This window comes from Protopterus annectens, chromosome 7.part0 (genome assembly GCF_019279795.1).
Source record: "Protopterus annectens isolate FY-2018-M chromosome 7.part0, PAN1.0, whole genome shotgun sequence".
Lineage (NCBI taxonomy): Eukaryota > Metazoa > Chordata > Ceratodontiformes > Protopteridae > Protopterus > Protopterus annectens.
In genome coordinates this window covers 1,064,187,059-1,064,203,690 of record NC_056739.1, presented here as the reverse complement: position 1 = coordinate 1,064,203,690, position 16,632 = coordinate 1,064,187,059, and the positions used below count along the sequence as shown (strand labels likewise).

The 16,632-nt window shown below is 36.4% G+C and overlaps 1 protein-coding gene across 3 annotated transcripts in view; it reads right to left on the bottom strand.

The window, feature by feature from the left end:
• The window catches only part of FBN1 (fibrillin 1), a 4,097,759-nt gene that overhangs the window by 2,212,106 nt on the left and 1,869,021 nt on the right, over positions 1–16,632 (bottom strand). For all 3 annotated transcript variants that reach the window (XM_044077620.1, XM_044077621.1, XM_044077622.1), the window contains exon 22: positions 3,308–3,445. In XM_044077620.1, the coding sequence (XP_043933555.1) occupies positions 3,308–3,445 (138 nt within the window). The remainder of the gene's footprint in view (positions 1–3,307; positions 3,446–16,632) is intronic.

The following is a 16,632-nucleotide window of genomic DNA, read 5'->3' as shown; positions in this document are numbered from 1 at the left end:
CCTTATCAGAAAGAGTAGGATTGGAAATAACTAGGTATTTAGCAGCAGTAGGACTAACTACAACTATAGCTGCTGGGGCAGGTTTGGATAGAGTGTATAAAATCTTAAAAGACAGAACTATATACATTCTATCTGCATTTTCCAGGGGCAGCTGGATGACTGCCAGGAAAACTGCAGGCAATAACACACACATCCTCCAAACTGACAAACTGGAGGAATGGGTGAAAATTCCTTTTGTAACAGCTCTTAGAATTTTCCGAGGGACTGAGAAACCTCCATGTTCTATCACTGAAAACACCGGCACATTCTAGAAGTAGTCTCATTGAAAGAGAAACATACACAGGAAGAATCAGAAACAGAGCTCGCCTCTGAATCTGAATTAAAATTCTGAGGTGAAAACCTGCATCTGTCCCTTCATCCTTCTGCCCAGATTCAGAATCGAGTCTCTTCAAGAAATGGGGTATCCCTTTCACTTTCACTAGAAACTACTGCACAAAAAGGATCAATAGCCTGAATTAAACCCTGAGTCAGACCCAGTATAATACTCCTGTCTAAGAAATTTGAGGAGAAATAGATATATGCTTAGTTTTCTGTTTCTTTTTGACAGGAAAATGGGGCCAACAGTGTTATTAATAGCAGCATCTTCCCTAGGGATGGGCACAGCATTTTGAAAAAAAAAAAAACAGGGAAGCCTTCCCTACTTCCTCTCCCAGGATCAACAAGAGTGTCTCTTCCTTGCCCACATGGCTAACCCCCAGTTCATAGCAGCTGTAGGTGTTACACTAAAGGGATCCAAGGTACAAGATGAGAGGTCAGAGGTACAACTAATTGCCACAGTAGAGTCACCCACCTAAGGCTGAGTCAAAATGCTAGCCTGCTGGGATGGCTAAGGCTGTTTGCTTAATTTTTTCTTTTTTACAGCTGCAAGAAGGACCAACCATGGAACTTACAGACTGCTCTATGGTCAAGCTGAAAATGGTGCCTCTTTCCCACAGAAAATAAGCAGGAAATTCCGATAAAAAAATAAAAGTCTTTAAAAGTCAACTTTTTTACAGAAAACTCAGTGAAAAGTACTTTAAAACACTTATCCAGCCCCCAAAAGTAAAATAAATACAATTTATCCACAGAAAAATTGGTTTTCAATTTCTTTAAATGACTTAAAATTGCAGGAAAAAAGCTCTTGTTTAAAAATACAGTACAGTCTCATGGCAGTCCATTAAAACACAAACTCCTAGCTTCAAACAACTTTCCTGAACAAGAAAATATTAATAATAATCAAGTATTATAAAATTAAGGCTTTTCCCCTGAAAGGAACGTAGCTGTCTAGGAAAGGAAAAGCACAAGCCCTCAGAGAAGGATACTCTTTGGCAGCAGGTAAACTCTGAAGGGTTAGCTATCCAGACTTGTCTTTTTAGCCAGCTCAGCTTAAGCTACTTGACATTTTGCAGGTGTGAAGGTGGCCTAAAGGTTTGGAAGCTGTCTGAATGTTATATCCTTGGCAGGATATAACCTATACTCCAGCAGTGATCAATATGATTAACATAATAAACATTTGGAAAGTAAAACACAGCCCAAGTACTACTCATTTTCATAAAAATACAGTTTTCCACTTACCAAGTAAACAGTGCAGAAGCATGTAAGAAATTTCCCTGATAAGCAGGTGTTATTTTTTTTTCTTACATGTTAAGGTAGATCACAGACATTCAATAAAAAATATGAGAGAGGGAGTCCCCAAATTGGGTCTTATCTGTCGGGCAAAAGCTTTTGACCAACTGTTGTTCCTCTGGAGCCATAGAGATGCTTCTCTTCAAACTGGCGGCAAAATTCTTAAGCTTTACCTCACTCTGGTTGCAGATATACTTCCCACCAAAAAGACTGCAACCTATCAGCATCCAGAGTGATTGAGTGGGAGAAGAGTTATTATCTTGGCAAGCTGGCCAGGTGCTGTGCCCTTGGCGGTGCAGTCAGTGGGTGCCAGGACCTCAGGAAAGCAGATTATGACATGGAATGATCTCATAGTGGTAGAAAACAATTATGCTTCTTTACTTGCTGCATCATCATGTCAAGGAACTAGAGTAAGTCTTCCAAAGCCAACAGCTGCAAAACTCCTGAAGTATCCCCTGCCATATGCTGAACAATCCCTGCTGCAAGCCTGATTAATGTCATGAAAATCTTTGTATCTACTGGGTTGGCATTACACACATTCCCCTTGATTCCTTGTGTGGGCAGCACATGCCTACTATCTCTTGTATGGAATCTCTGTCCACAAAGTAGCAACTGGAAATGTTCTGGTCTTGGAGGTGATGGTATCTCAGCCGCTGGTGGAGGCTGATGATGTACAACATCACAAACACTAGTCAAAAACTACTAACAACATACGAATGCTGATGTATATTGATAGTGAAGCTCCCGTACAAGAGAAAATCCTGGTGACCCGAGCACATCATACTAATTTTACAAGTCTATGAATTGTCCCATCATGTCTGATTCCATCATTTGCAAATGTTCTTTCTCTCAACATGTCAGCACTCATTTACATGTCACTTTGGAGTCATCTGCATGCAACGCATAGCATGTTATTTTGCGGGTAGCATAGTCACACTTTTTACATCTTTGAATCTTCCCATCCCTGCACATCACTGTTCACCACACTATTACTGTACATTGTTTCTGAGTATCCCCAAAGTAATTTTATAACCTGAACTTTACATGTTGAACAAGTAATGCATACAGATTGTTGCAACCCATAATTCCAGATATGCAACAGAAGTCCAATGAAATTCAGTTTAAATTTCATAGTGTCAACTAACACCTCTGCTCTGTGCTTTCTAGGTTATGAGATAACAAGAAAAAAAAATATGTGGTTAAGCATACTAAACATTAACAATTAGAAAGTGCTACAATTAAAAACTCTTATTAAAAATCAGAATTCAAAATCAAAAGCAAACAACATAATATTATAGAGACATGAATCATTACAATATAACAAAATTACGTTCTATGATAAATATTTCATATTTAATTCCTTGTTGAGGTCATGTAGTTGTAAACCTATTAAACAAAAATTAAACCAAGCCTTCTTTGTCTAACAGGACTTGTGACAAGTTCAAGTATAGATCGGTACGAGAACACCAGTACATAATTACATTTCAGACTGAAGTCTTGTTAATGAAACTGTTAAGGTATACTGAGCTAAAGGTTAGTTAGTGAAATTTTTTTTGTATCTTTAACATGTTCTTGAACTCTTGTTCTAATCCTACAAGTTGTATGTCTTATACAATATTTATTATATTTATTAACAGTGTACCTGTTTCACATGGAATACACGGACTTCCCCAGGCTACACCTAGAGTTGCACAGCACTGTGATTTCAGTGTAGCTCCATTAATATTTACTTCACACCTTCCATCAGAAATCTTCAACCAGCAGGTACTCCTCATTACTTCTGTAGATATACCAAAGCAAAAGAATTACCAAATTGAGTGGAGTATTTAATTTATACTACACAAAAAGTTCTTACAACATTTTTGTGAAATAAAATCAATTATAAACAACAATACATTACATAAAGAAAAAAATCAGTATAATAAACTGATGCATATTACTTTTATATATTTTATTACTTTTTAGAGAAAGGCTATGCAACACTGCAATAATTGTATATTTTTATTTAACTTGTGTTGAGAATGCTTCACAGGGATCAAAGCTTTAAATCCTAGGAGTGGCCCAGAATAAAGTCAACAAAAGTAAAGAAAAATATAAAAACAAATCAATTCAGCAATTCTGTCATGCTAACGACTAGGCAGCAGAGTTTGTTATTAAAATCATCTTAGTTTAATTCAAGCAGCAGTGAGAGAATAACAGCAGCAGACAAAAAGAATCACGGTATAAATCAAAAGATAACTGGAGCATGACAATGTCTAAATGCCAAAACCAAAATGGTTCTTGAAAAGGGTGTGAAACTTTTAGAGTCAAAGCTAAACAGGAGGAATTGAAAGCAATCAGAAGAGAATTTTAGATCGTGGCAGTAGAATAAAAGTACATCAATACTGCATATAAACAGGGAGAAAAACTTTAGCCAGGACTGAGGACATACACATTAAGATGGCCCCATGTATACCTGAGAGAGGAAAGGAAAGGAACAACAGAAGGACTGTGACAGAAGGAGAGGCAGGGAAACTTTCATTTTTTTTAAAACGCTGTAGTGAAGATGGTCACTGGCAGATTGCTAGCCTAGTATTCACCAATGAACCTAAGAACCTAAATAATAAAGAAACAGAAGCAATGATCTATATATCCAAAGATACAAGTACAATAATAAAAGAAGAGATGATAAAATACATTTTATCTATACATTGCCAACAAACAAATAAAGATAATTTTTGTAGCTTTGGTAGCATTTTCCAGTTTGGATACACAGTTCAAAGGCAATTAAGTTCAATCACAGAAAATTAAGATAACTGAGTTGTGTCTCTTAAATTAGGTTGATGGAATGAGTTTTTAGCAATTGGTATGAAATAAGGACCAGATGAATTACCTAGGTTTCACTCCTAGTGTCCTCACTAATTTTATAACATCAACAAATATTTTTTCTGCTTCATTTGTGTGCGATCCAGGTTAGCATATTCAACATCACTGCAATTCAAAACAGGAATACTGATCCTACAATATGATTAGAAACAAGCAGCCATTACCTGACATACTTAAGATATAATCTAAATATAGCCACTGGATGCTATTTTCTAATAAACTGAAAACTGTGTTAAGAATATATTCTGATATTACATAAAAGTTTATGATTCTTACAACTTTATTTTGGAAGATCTTGGTAAAAAAAAATTTACAACAGTACACTAATTGCAATATTAATTAAAAACACTTATACCTTTACAGCTTGTATTACATTTGATGATTTAACCTGCATTTTGCAGAGTAAGACCATGATATCACTAACACAGATGTAATAAAATTAAATGAATATATAAAAGTGTGAACTGAAGAAAGGATGAATAGCGTCACACTGTCCAGAGCAGATAGTAAAGAAATAAGGAAATCTAAGACCACTTGACAAACCAATAAATATATCAAAGATGGTCAACAGGGGCTACAGGTAAAAACCCACTATAGGATGTAAATCTGGAAAACAGCTCACCAAGGATAAGCTTACAAAATATAAATAAATCAGTAGAAAATAATGAACAGACGGACTTTGGAAATAAATCAAAATGACTACATATTTAATAGAGAATATTTATGAATCTCCGGTAGAAGACTACATTAGTGATGACAATGTGGAATTGCTCCACATCTAATGATGTAGTCCTAGATATTCAAAGACATCAGCTATATCTGAGCGTACAACACAGTAATTTCACACATATTTTTGCAATAGAATTTTATTATTTCACATAGAAGGCATCAAACCATGAGTGAACAGATATGCAAAAGTTCAGCTACAGTACAACCATACTTCAAAAATTTTTCTTAACATTGTACAACCCTTTAAATAATAACTATATACAGATATACAGATATATACACATGATCCTACTGCAAACTTGAAAAAAGGAGCCAAGATAGGTTTAATAAAAGCATTGGTAATTAAATCATTGGGGGGTGTATTTATAGACATACCAGAACTTAGTAAAAACAATGCCTAACATGGTAAGTAGAGTAATTCTGTTGAAATCTAAACCAATATATTAATAATATAACATTGGGTTTTCTGATTAGTTAATCAAATCTCCCTGAATGAGGTCAAAGATAAGTTTCCAATATTTTGGTAATATGCTGGTTTATTAAGGTTATTAACAAAGAGTTTATGCGCAGATATGTATTTTATTACTAGATTCCTGAATCCATGCCAAGGTAATTTAGTGCGATCCAGCCAGATTTTGGTTCTATAGTATTTGATCAACAATCAAAGGGTAATTAGGATGTAGTATTTCAGTTTAGGTATTCTAAGATCTGTGATATTAAGGACCGCTAGTTCCCATTATAGGGTTGATTTCTGATATCCCATTTTCTAATCTTACGTTGAGTGAGCACCAAAGTTTATGAGTGTGTTTGCAGAACCATGGAATATGTAAGAGATCAGCAAGTGGAAAGGAGCAACATGGACATGATAGGGAAATATTAGAGTTGAATTTATTTAATGTGGAGGGTGTGACATAGGTGTTATTATTAATCATTAACTGCATGTATACTAGTTTTTTAAATGGAGATAACTTAATAGCTGATTCTATTGCCCTAAGTTTATGATCCTCCCTAAATTTGATTCTGTGTTGTTCCCAATAGCTAGAGAGTAATAGTTAATTTTGGTATTTAGAGACCATAACTATTTTATAGGTATTTGACAACATACTTTTTCCTTTAGTTAAGCTTTCAATGATATCAACTGCAGAAACTATATCTTTCACAGCGTTTGATTCATCAATACTTAACGCTGCTATAAGTTCTCTGATCTGACGCAAAATAATAGTGTATTTATGCCCTGAATTTACTACGTTTCCCAATTCCTGTATCGGTTTCTCCTTATGCTTATGAATATCCCAGACAGTGCATTCTTTAATTAACTGATAATTTGAGAGATTAATCATTTTGTTATTGAGTCTAATGTTGGGGTTCATATGGACTGGTTGAAGAAGGGGGAGTGTCTTATCAAGTCAAATGTATTTTATTAGATCCTGAAAGATCTTGACTTTTTGTGTCAAAATACTATTTATACTAGAGATTCTTAAATTTACTGGAGACAAGAAGGGGAGGGCTTTAGGGTTGAGGTTATCTTTTCTCAGGTGGTTGTGCCATATTTTAATCCATGAGAGGGACCTGGTGTCCTTCTTCAGGCTAAAGTTTGAAATTAAGATAATTCTGCTTGTTGATATGATCCAGTAATACAATCAAAAATCTGGAAACCTTAACCCACCTTTTACTTTAGGGTAAATTAACTTTTGATAGCTTACCCTAACTGATTTAGGAAACCACAGGAATTTGGCTAGTTCTTTATTGATTTTTTGAAATAAATTATTTGGAATGGTCAAATTTGAGGTGTTAAATTGGTATAAGAGTTTGGGTAGTATGTTCATCCTGATAATTGCTGCTTTAGATAGTAAAGTTAGATTTAACTGTTGCCATCTGTGAAGATCTTGCCGGATGTTTGCTCATATCCTCATTTTGGTACATGGATGAGTAGTTATGCTTATAGTTTATCGCTAAGTATTTGAAAGAGTATTCTATTTTGAAAGGAGATTCCGAGAGTAAATACTCTTTATGGTGTAGAGGGTTAATGGGAAAAATAAGTGATTTCTTTTGGTTAACTTTGTAATTCAATATTCTCGAAAATTTGTCAATTGTATTAATTATTTTCTTTAAATCTGAGATGGAACGCTCAAGATAAATATTTAAATCATCTGCATATGCAGATAGGCTAATTCTGGCATTCATGATTTTAGGGATAGACTGAAAAGTAGCTTGGGATAAGTATGGCAAAAGAGGCTCAATATATAGATTAAAGAGTAGGAGGGAAAGAGGACATCTCTGCCTAGTTCCATTTAATATTCTGATAGGTTTTGATAAAAGTTTGCTAATGTAAACGTAAGTAAAAGATTTATTACATAAGGTTTTGATTAGGCTAATAAATTCCTTAGGGATATTAAATTCAGCCATAGCTGCAAATAAAAAGCTCCAACTTACTCTGTCAAATGCTTTACAGGCGTCAAGTATCAGTCCATATCTCTGTTTTTTTTTTTGGTGAGATGTATCACAGCGTCTAGTGTTAAAGTGTTGTCCCAGGTCTGCCTGTTTGGTATAAAACCAGCTTGCTCATGGGAGATTATATAAGGTATAACTTTTTTCAGTCTCTCCACTAAAATCGAGGATAAAATTTTAATATCCACATTAATTAAAGATATTGGTCTATAATTATGTGGGCTACAGCTTCTTTGGGTGAGTCCATAGCATACTTATCATTTCTTGTGAAAACTAGTTTATTGGGATATCACATCTGAAATGTAATTTTACATTTTATGCGCTCTGCACAGTATGGCATGAGTTTTTGGTGCCTTTCTTTGATGGCCATTGAGAGGTCTTGCGATAAGGTGATTTTGTGCCCTTTCCACAGAATTTGGTTTTGTTTCTTGGCCGCAGTCAGAAGTCTTTGGACATCCTGAAAGTTTAGTAACTTAACAGATCTGTCTGGGAGTATCTGTGTTTTGTCTTTTGTGTAGGGCCTTGTGCGCTCTTTCAATGATTATCCCGCTAGCGTTCGGGTCAGTATGAAGAATAAATTCAAATAGTTGCAGTGTTATTTTGACTAACTGATTGTGCTCATAGGATTCTGGCAACCCTCTTATTAAAATATTATTGCGCTGACTTCTTGCTTCTTAAGTCGATAAGCTTCTGCTGGATATCTGATATAGTGGCGTTTTTGGCGCTTATTTAATCTTTTAACAGTGCTATCTGGTGATCGTTAGAGTTGGTTCTCTCTTCTATGATGTCCACGAGTCCCACAATTTGATTTATTTTATTACCAAAGCTTGATAATTGTTCAGAGAAACTTTGCACTGCCATTTGAAGTGGTAAAATAGCTTCCTTTAAATCGTCTATATGGATGCTCGAGTCTGATTTCTGTTTTGCATTAGATTTGATTAATTCCTGCTGTTTATTTAGTTTCTGCCTCTTGTTTATAACCTCTTTTTCTGGGGAAGCTATTGCAGATAAACTTAGTTTTGCTGATTTGTGTCTCCATATTTTCATTTTCTTTTGACATTTTCCTTCAGCGGTATGACAGCAATTTTGATTAGAACTGTATTATTACTTGTTGGAGGCCTGGAGCTTTTACGTGGTGAGTGGTCTCCTGATCACCTGGAAGTTTTAATTAAAACAAAATTGTCCAGATATGAAGATGAAAAACCACTTGTATCACAGCTGTAGTTGAGAGCTGCATTTATAGTCCGGATTTTCTGTTTTCAAATGTCTTTAAGTGTCTTACTGACCAATGTTATTGATTTTGGATAGGAGCTAGGATGCCCACCATCTTGGAATTCCAATTTCACACATAAGAAGTTATCAACTGATATTCAAGATATACAGCAAGAACTAAAAAGTGGGGAAAAGGGAATAATGTTAAACACTGAGGTGGGAAGTTCACTCTTGAAAGACTCTTAAAATAACTTTACAGAAGGACATCAGAAAGGAGGATAGTATTAAAACTACTGTGCCTAAGACTAATAAAAAGAAAACAGTTCAGATGGGAAGTTACAACATATTAGCAAAAAAGAATCCAAGATGTGGTACTTGTGCTTTGATGGAGAAAAGCTGACTATAGGGAGAAGCAATAAAAGTCAGAACACTTTTTTTAAGGCTAAACGTTAATGCTCCTGAAAATATATAAGCTGTTTTCACATCTGGGAAGGAATGCAGGTTAGACAAGACCACAGCTCTAAACAAAGCAGGGACAAATCCCAAAAGAATCAAGGGACAATTAAGGCTCTTTTAAAATATGAGGACTATTAACCTGAGACACTGACATAATAACAGAATGTGAATTAATATACATTTTTTGAAGTTAAATAAGTCTATATCATAAATTATTGTCATTATTTATTAAGTCCAGTTCACTACCTTTTTTTTCAAAAAGTCACCAGTTTTAGGAGGGAATAAGAAGGACAGAGCTAAAATCAGAGTCAGACTCAGGGATGTCCCTGAAAATCAGGGACAGCTGAAAAGAATGAAGACAGCAACTAGTGTAAGTAGGAGCACAGGCTGTAACATACATCTTAGCATGGATAACCTTAATGTTATTTTAGGTTATGCCTGCGTGTGCAGCTGTCGATTTGAGGCAACTGTTTCTATAAGGAGGGTTAAACATCATAATTTGAAGATGTACATAATTTTGTGTTTGTTTTAAATTAATAAGTTATGGATGTGCTTTTTTTTTTTTTGTTTGAGGGTTTTCATTAAAACAAAACGTCTTGTAAAATAAGGGTGTATATTAGAACATCGAAGTTTCAAAACTTCAAATGTTCTAATATCGACCCCTATTCAGTGAAAGCTGAAAATATCGAAGCAAAAGAAAACCAAATTTTTCCTAGGAAAAGAATTCGGTTGTCCGTTTCTGTTGCTTTGATATTTTCAGCACTGTGGTGGAAAGTTATGGGTCAGGTTCAGGTAAGTGTGCGATTGAGTGCGGGTTAGGTTAGTTAGGGTTAGAGTGCGGGTTAGGTATGTGTGCGATTGTGTGGACGTGAGGGTTAGGGCGGGTTAGGTGAGTTAGGGTTAGGGCGCGGGTTAGGTATGTGTGTGAATGTGTGGACGTGAGGGTTAGGGTGGGTTAGGTGAGTTAGGGTTAGGGCACGGGTCAGGTAAGTGTGCACTTGTGTGGACGTGAGGGTTAGGGCGGGGTAGGTGAGTTAGGGTTAGGGCACGGCTGAGGTGAGTATGCGATAGTGACAGACCTTAGGGTTAGGGTTTGGGTTAAGGTAAGTGGCTAGTTAGTGGTGTGTGTATAGTTTAGTGTAGGGTTAGGTGTAAGATTTTAGGTGCATGTGTGTGGATTGCTGTTTGTTTGGTGTGCTTGTGCTGTATGTATGTGTTTTGAAACAGCAATTTTTTTCCCTAGGAAAAATTCGCTGTTCTGTATGTTCAATGTTTTCAGCTTTCGCTGAATAGGGGTCAATATTAGAACATTCAAAGTTTTGAAACTTCGATGTTTTAATATAGACCCACAAAAAATATGACATAGGTTCAAATGAAGATGACAAGAAAAACCTGCATTAGAGCTAAACCTGTCCAACATTAGTGGGTGCAGGTTACACAAAAGCTCCAAACAAACTTCTATAAAAGCTGTCATATATAATAGTGGGAATAATAACTTCTTATTATAATGGCTGTACTAAACCTATTACTTTGGAATGTAAATGCCCTCATAGGTGTAGACAAAAATTTAAGGTAAGCAGACTGTAAATAGCAATGCTACAGGAAACACATTTTGCAAAGAATTGAGCATGTGAATTTGACAAAGAAAAGATTTTAGGATGGATATTCAGCAGAATATCAGTGACAAAGCAAAAGGGGGGAACTTATATTAATTACTAGAGGAGCTCTAGTAGTAACAGAAGAGGAAAAATATATAGTAATGGTAGATTTGTGGTAGTAAGGGGTTACTGGCAAGGGAGGAGGATTACACTGACGTATTTATATTCCAACTAAAACTGCTATTACAGAGCTTAAGAAAATTTTGGGAGAAAAAAAACAGCTTTCAATAGGAAATATTACTTACAGGTCAGGAACTGAACTTGATTTAAAACAGTGAGGATGTATCTGCGGGACCAGAAAAGGAAAATATAATGAAAGAGGTAGATTTCTGAAGAAATTTATGAAAATACTTGGTACAGAAGATGTGAATTCAGTAGTAGGAACTCAGTCAGAGTTTACATATTATTCCCCAGTCTACAAAAACTGGGCTAGACTAGTCAGAAATTATATTTTACAAAGAAAGTACATTTAACAGAAAGCTTCAATACATGTCCAATAACTATTTCAGATCAGGCGGCACAACAAAAATGCAGGGTAATGAAGCAAAAATGAGACAATGGCGCTTCAACACCTACCTGTTAAAAAGACAAGACTTTAAGGAAATTATTCAAGAGTTATTAGGGATGATATACATTTATTCAGAAGGTAAAGCTACTGAGTGGGATAAAAATAAAGTGGAGTTTAAAAATAAGGTAGAAATAAAAATAAGACAGATATGGTTAAGAAGTAACAATAATTATTTAGAGGGGCTGCCAAAGGTTTTGCAGAGTGCCAAAGAGAAAATAAGGACGCATCTGGATAATAATATGCATCAGTTTTGAAAGTATTTTGTTAAGTAACTGTTTTTGATAATAACTCCAGAGCAAAAACAAACAGACAAAAAAAAACTTAGTGAGCCTATGACAAGATAAATAACCTGTAGAGGTGTTAGAGATATTTGGAAATGTTATGAAAATTTGTATAAAGCAGAAGAATGTGGAAATCAAGAAAAAGTGCAAATGGAAATATTTATGGAAGACTTAAGAAAGCCAAAGTTAGAGGTAGATGAGGCTAACAATTAACAGTTAAGATAAGAAGACACAAGATTAAAAACAGTGATGTAATCAATCTGGAGGAAAGTCTACAGGAATACATAGTATGACTGTGGAAGTTTAGAAGCTAGAAGAGAAAGTAATAAAGATCTGGAAGGCTTTAACAGTATTTTAAAAGGAGGGAAAGCACCAACTTCCGGGAAGAAAGTTGTGGTGGCTGCAGTATTTAAAGATGTTAAAGACCCATCAGACCCACCTTCATATAGGTCCATTTCAATTTTAAACCATGATTATAAAGTGCTTATGTCCATAATAGCTAAATGGCTAAGGTGGCACCAAAATTGATAGATATGGATCACTGTGGTTTTGTTGAGGGGAGGCAAACATTTCACATTAATAGAACAATGATGATCCAGAGGGAAGCAGAATGTAACAAAATACCACTGCTGTAGGCGAGTCTTGATGCACTGAATGCATTTGATAGAGTGAGCTGGGATTCCATGTCTAGGGCAATGGAAGCATCTGCATTCCCTGATACCAATAATAAGGTTAATTAGGAGGATATATGAAGGATCCGAGACAAAAATTAAAGTGGGAAGGTTCTTCTCTGATAAGCTGGATCTGAACAGAGGAACCAGGCAGGAGTGTTCTCTTCCTCCTTTATAATTTGCACTATATTTAAAGCAAATGGCACAGAAAATAAGGGACTCAGAAATTCAAGGAAATAACTGGTATGGTAATCAAGAAAAGTTGGCTTTATTCAAAGACAATATTATTGTGTACCTGATAAAACCAGTACAGGGCATCTCAGTGTTGTTGAACAAACTCAGACAGTTTCAGCTTTTTTCCAGATATAAAATTAATGCATACAAAACAAAGGCTATAGCCGTAAATTACGTACACACACATGAATTGGCTCCGCAATACCCCCATTTATGGGACAGCAATAACCTGAAGTATTTAGGAGTATGGTTTAAAAAATGATTCTGTTATGGCAGCTAAGGATATGTGGGAAGAGGGTAAACAAAAGATAATACAGGAACAGAGAAAATGGAAGCTCTTGTTTATGGATATGGATAGCAAGATACAGCAGTGAAAATGGTTTTAGTACATTTAGTTTTAAATATTGGTCAGGGATATTTTTATCTGCCAGAGGAGAAATTATTGACAGTAATTAATAAAGACGAAGGATTTTATCTGGGAGGGGATGAGGGCAAGGGTCAAGTGGAATAATTTGATCCTTCCAATAGAATATGGTGGTTTAGGATCTCCTGATTTGAATGGATATTTTACAGCTACACAGTTAAAACTCATATACATAACAAAGTGGGAAATCTATAACTCAAAGTAGAAAGGGATGACAGTGAAGCGGGGGAAATTCAAGAAATAAGGAGTAAATAGGATTTTGGATGCAAATCCTTAAGGAAAATAACTGCAGCCGTACAGAATATGGTCCAAATGAAGAGAGGGGTCCAAATGGAGAGATGATAAATCAGCAAGAAAAGGAGAGTAGTCTTGCTGAAACTGAATTCATCCTCAAGTCTTGGTGAGTACCTTCACGAGGTGGACCCTGTTTTTCACAAAATCTCACCAAGACAACACTGATATATAGACTGTATTTTATGTAGCATATATCATGGATAGAAGTAGGTCAACAATTAAAAAAAGCTGGGTGCACAAGACCAAGGATAAAAAAAATGCCCAATCCTGGTATGTGCACTGGTGCCAGGACTGGAAAAAATGACAGTGTAGAATCCTCAAAATATGGAAACATTCCTACAATGAGGCTAGGCCAAGCCCAGGGGGAGAATGTCCCCCTATTGTAGAAGGAAGTAGCAGTCCACAAAAATCACAAAAAAACTGATAGGCCAAAGAAGGGCCATAAAGATGACAGAGTGGACTGTTGAGGATAAGAAAGAAATTATGTTTTGTTACTATTATGCAAAAAGCCCAGAATTTCCAGATACAAGATATACAAAAAGATTAAGAGAGAAATTAGAGGAAAGAAAAATACTTCAACAAGAAAACTGTCAGAAGTTTCAAATAAAAAATTGTGTTCATTAATACAACAGATTTGTGAAAAAAGGCAGCCCCAAAGATATCCAAAGAGAAATATAGACAAAGGCATCCAGATATGGAAAATTTCACAACAAAAAAATAATACCATAAACAGGGAATGTAGAAAAGAAGATTAGCAAAGTAGAAGTTAAAAAAATAGAAGCTGAAGTTATGGACTGCTTGCAAAGAGAAGGATTTTGTGCAGAAGGTCTAACACAAGTTACATCCCAGCATGATGGAACAAGTCCCCAAAGTAAGGAGAAACAGGAAGATCAAGAGACATCTGAAGAAGAAATATGGACATGGGAAAGAAAACGAGATTTAGTATGGTGTAATATTTATGCAAAGGAAAAAGCAAAACTAATCAATACAAAAAGAGCAGCACCAAAGATATTTAAAGAGAAATACAGGCAAAGGAATCTAGACATGGAAAACTTTACAATACAAAAAATTAGAAGACAAACAGGAAAAGTAGAAAAGAAGACTAGTAATGGAGAAGTTAAAGAAACAGAAAAAAGAAGTTATGTTCTTACCATAACGTTCCATCTGTGTTGTCAATCTTCATTCATTTTTGACAGCTGGGGGGTTGGTTCCGACCTCTCGGAACCAACTTGGCTGTTATGCATAGCTCGCGCCAGCCAAACATTCTCAAGTTAAGGCTCTACCCACAATACTCTTCTTCACATTACCTCAGATCAAGTTTGCCTTACAGTTAAGAAAATGGAGCAGTCCTTTCTAAGGAATAACCCTGTAAATACCCAGGACTAGGTCTAAACCTCCAGGAGCCTTTAGCAGGGGGCAGGAGGGCGGGATGTCAAGAATGAATGAAGATCGGCAACACAGATGGAATGTTATAGTAAGAACATAACTTCTTTATCTGATGCTGTCAATCTTCATTCATTCTTCACAGATGGGACAGAGTTCCCAGCTACATCACATCCTGGGTGGCCCTAAGGAAGATGTTCTTCCTCTGGAGACCATATCTAATTTGTAATGAGTGATAAATGTATGTGGGGTAGCTCACATTGCAGCTACACATATGTCTTCCATAGAAGCTCTGGAATGGAAGACCGCTGAAGTGGAAACAGATCTTGTAGAATGAGCTCTGATTGTAGTTGACAGTTTGAGTTTATTCTGGTTGTATATACAGGTAATGCAGTCTCTTAGCCATTATAACAAGGTGACCTTTGATACAGGTTTGCCCAATCTGGACTCTAAAAAGGATAGAAATAGTTGTTCTGATTTTCTAGAGGATTTTGTCCTGTTCAAGTAAAAACATAATTGTCTGTGGACATCCAACAAGTGCAAGCAGTAGTCTCCTTTGTAAAATTTGGAAAGAAGACTGGTAAGTCTATGGTTTGGTTGATATTGGACTCTGATACCACTTTAGGAAGGAAGGTGGGATTGGTTCTGAGTGATACTCTTTCTTTGCGGAGGATGATATATGGATGATTCACACATAAAGCCTTTAACTCTGATATTCTTCTAGCAGACATGATAGCTACTAGGAAAAGAGTATTCCAAGATAAAAACTTGAGGTCACAAGTGGCTGCTGGCTCAAAGGGCTGTCAAACTAGACATTGTAAGACTAAAGTCAAATCCCATGGTGCTACCAGATCTTTGAAAGGGGGTCTTAAATGCAGCGTGCCTTTAAGAAAAATTTTGCATAGAGAATGAGACATCAATGAATGGTCATCAAAACTGTTATGAAAATTTGAAATGGCAGCTAGATGAACCTTAATTGTAGGTGTAGAGGCTCCCATTTGAAATAAGGTGGCTAAATATTCCAGGACCTTATCAAGTAATGCCAAGAAAAGGGTCAGTGCTGTTTGTAGATGCCCAAATTGAAAATCTTTTTCATTTGCTTAAATAAAGTTTCCTGGTGGACAGTTTATGGGAAGCCAGAAGTATCTTCTGCACTGGAGAGGAAAGTTATTCTGCATGGCAATTAATGGAATTGGAGAAACCAAGCCTTCAGCTTGACATTTTGAAGACTGGGATGCACCAGGGCCTTAGAGTTAGACAGTAGGTCCGGAGCTGGATCCAGAGTCCACGGGCAGTGAATCAGGTGAGGCCAAAAAAAGGGAAACCAGATTTGATGGGGCCAGTAAGGTGCAATAAGAATCACTTTATTTGTCAACCATTGGGCTTTCCTCAGAAACTGGGGAATTAGTGGAATTGGGGGAAATGCATACAGAAATCCTGTGGGCCAATTGAGAAGAAGTGCATTTCTTGGGGATTCCCCGTGAGGGGGGATTAGGGCAAAGTAGCTGCTGCATTTGTGGTTTATGGGAGAGGCGAACAGGTCACAGCAAGGATGACCCCATCAACGAAAAACATTCATTGCTATGTTGGGATTCAAAGACCACTCGTGAGGCAGGAGAATACCATCTGCTCAGTTTGTCCGCAATTACGCTGGAGTTCCCCGGGATATGCGTTGCTATCAGGAAGCAGCTGGAAGCGATTGGCCACTGCCAAATCCTTACGGCTTCCTGACAGAGGGTAGGAA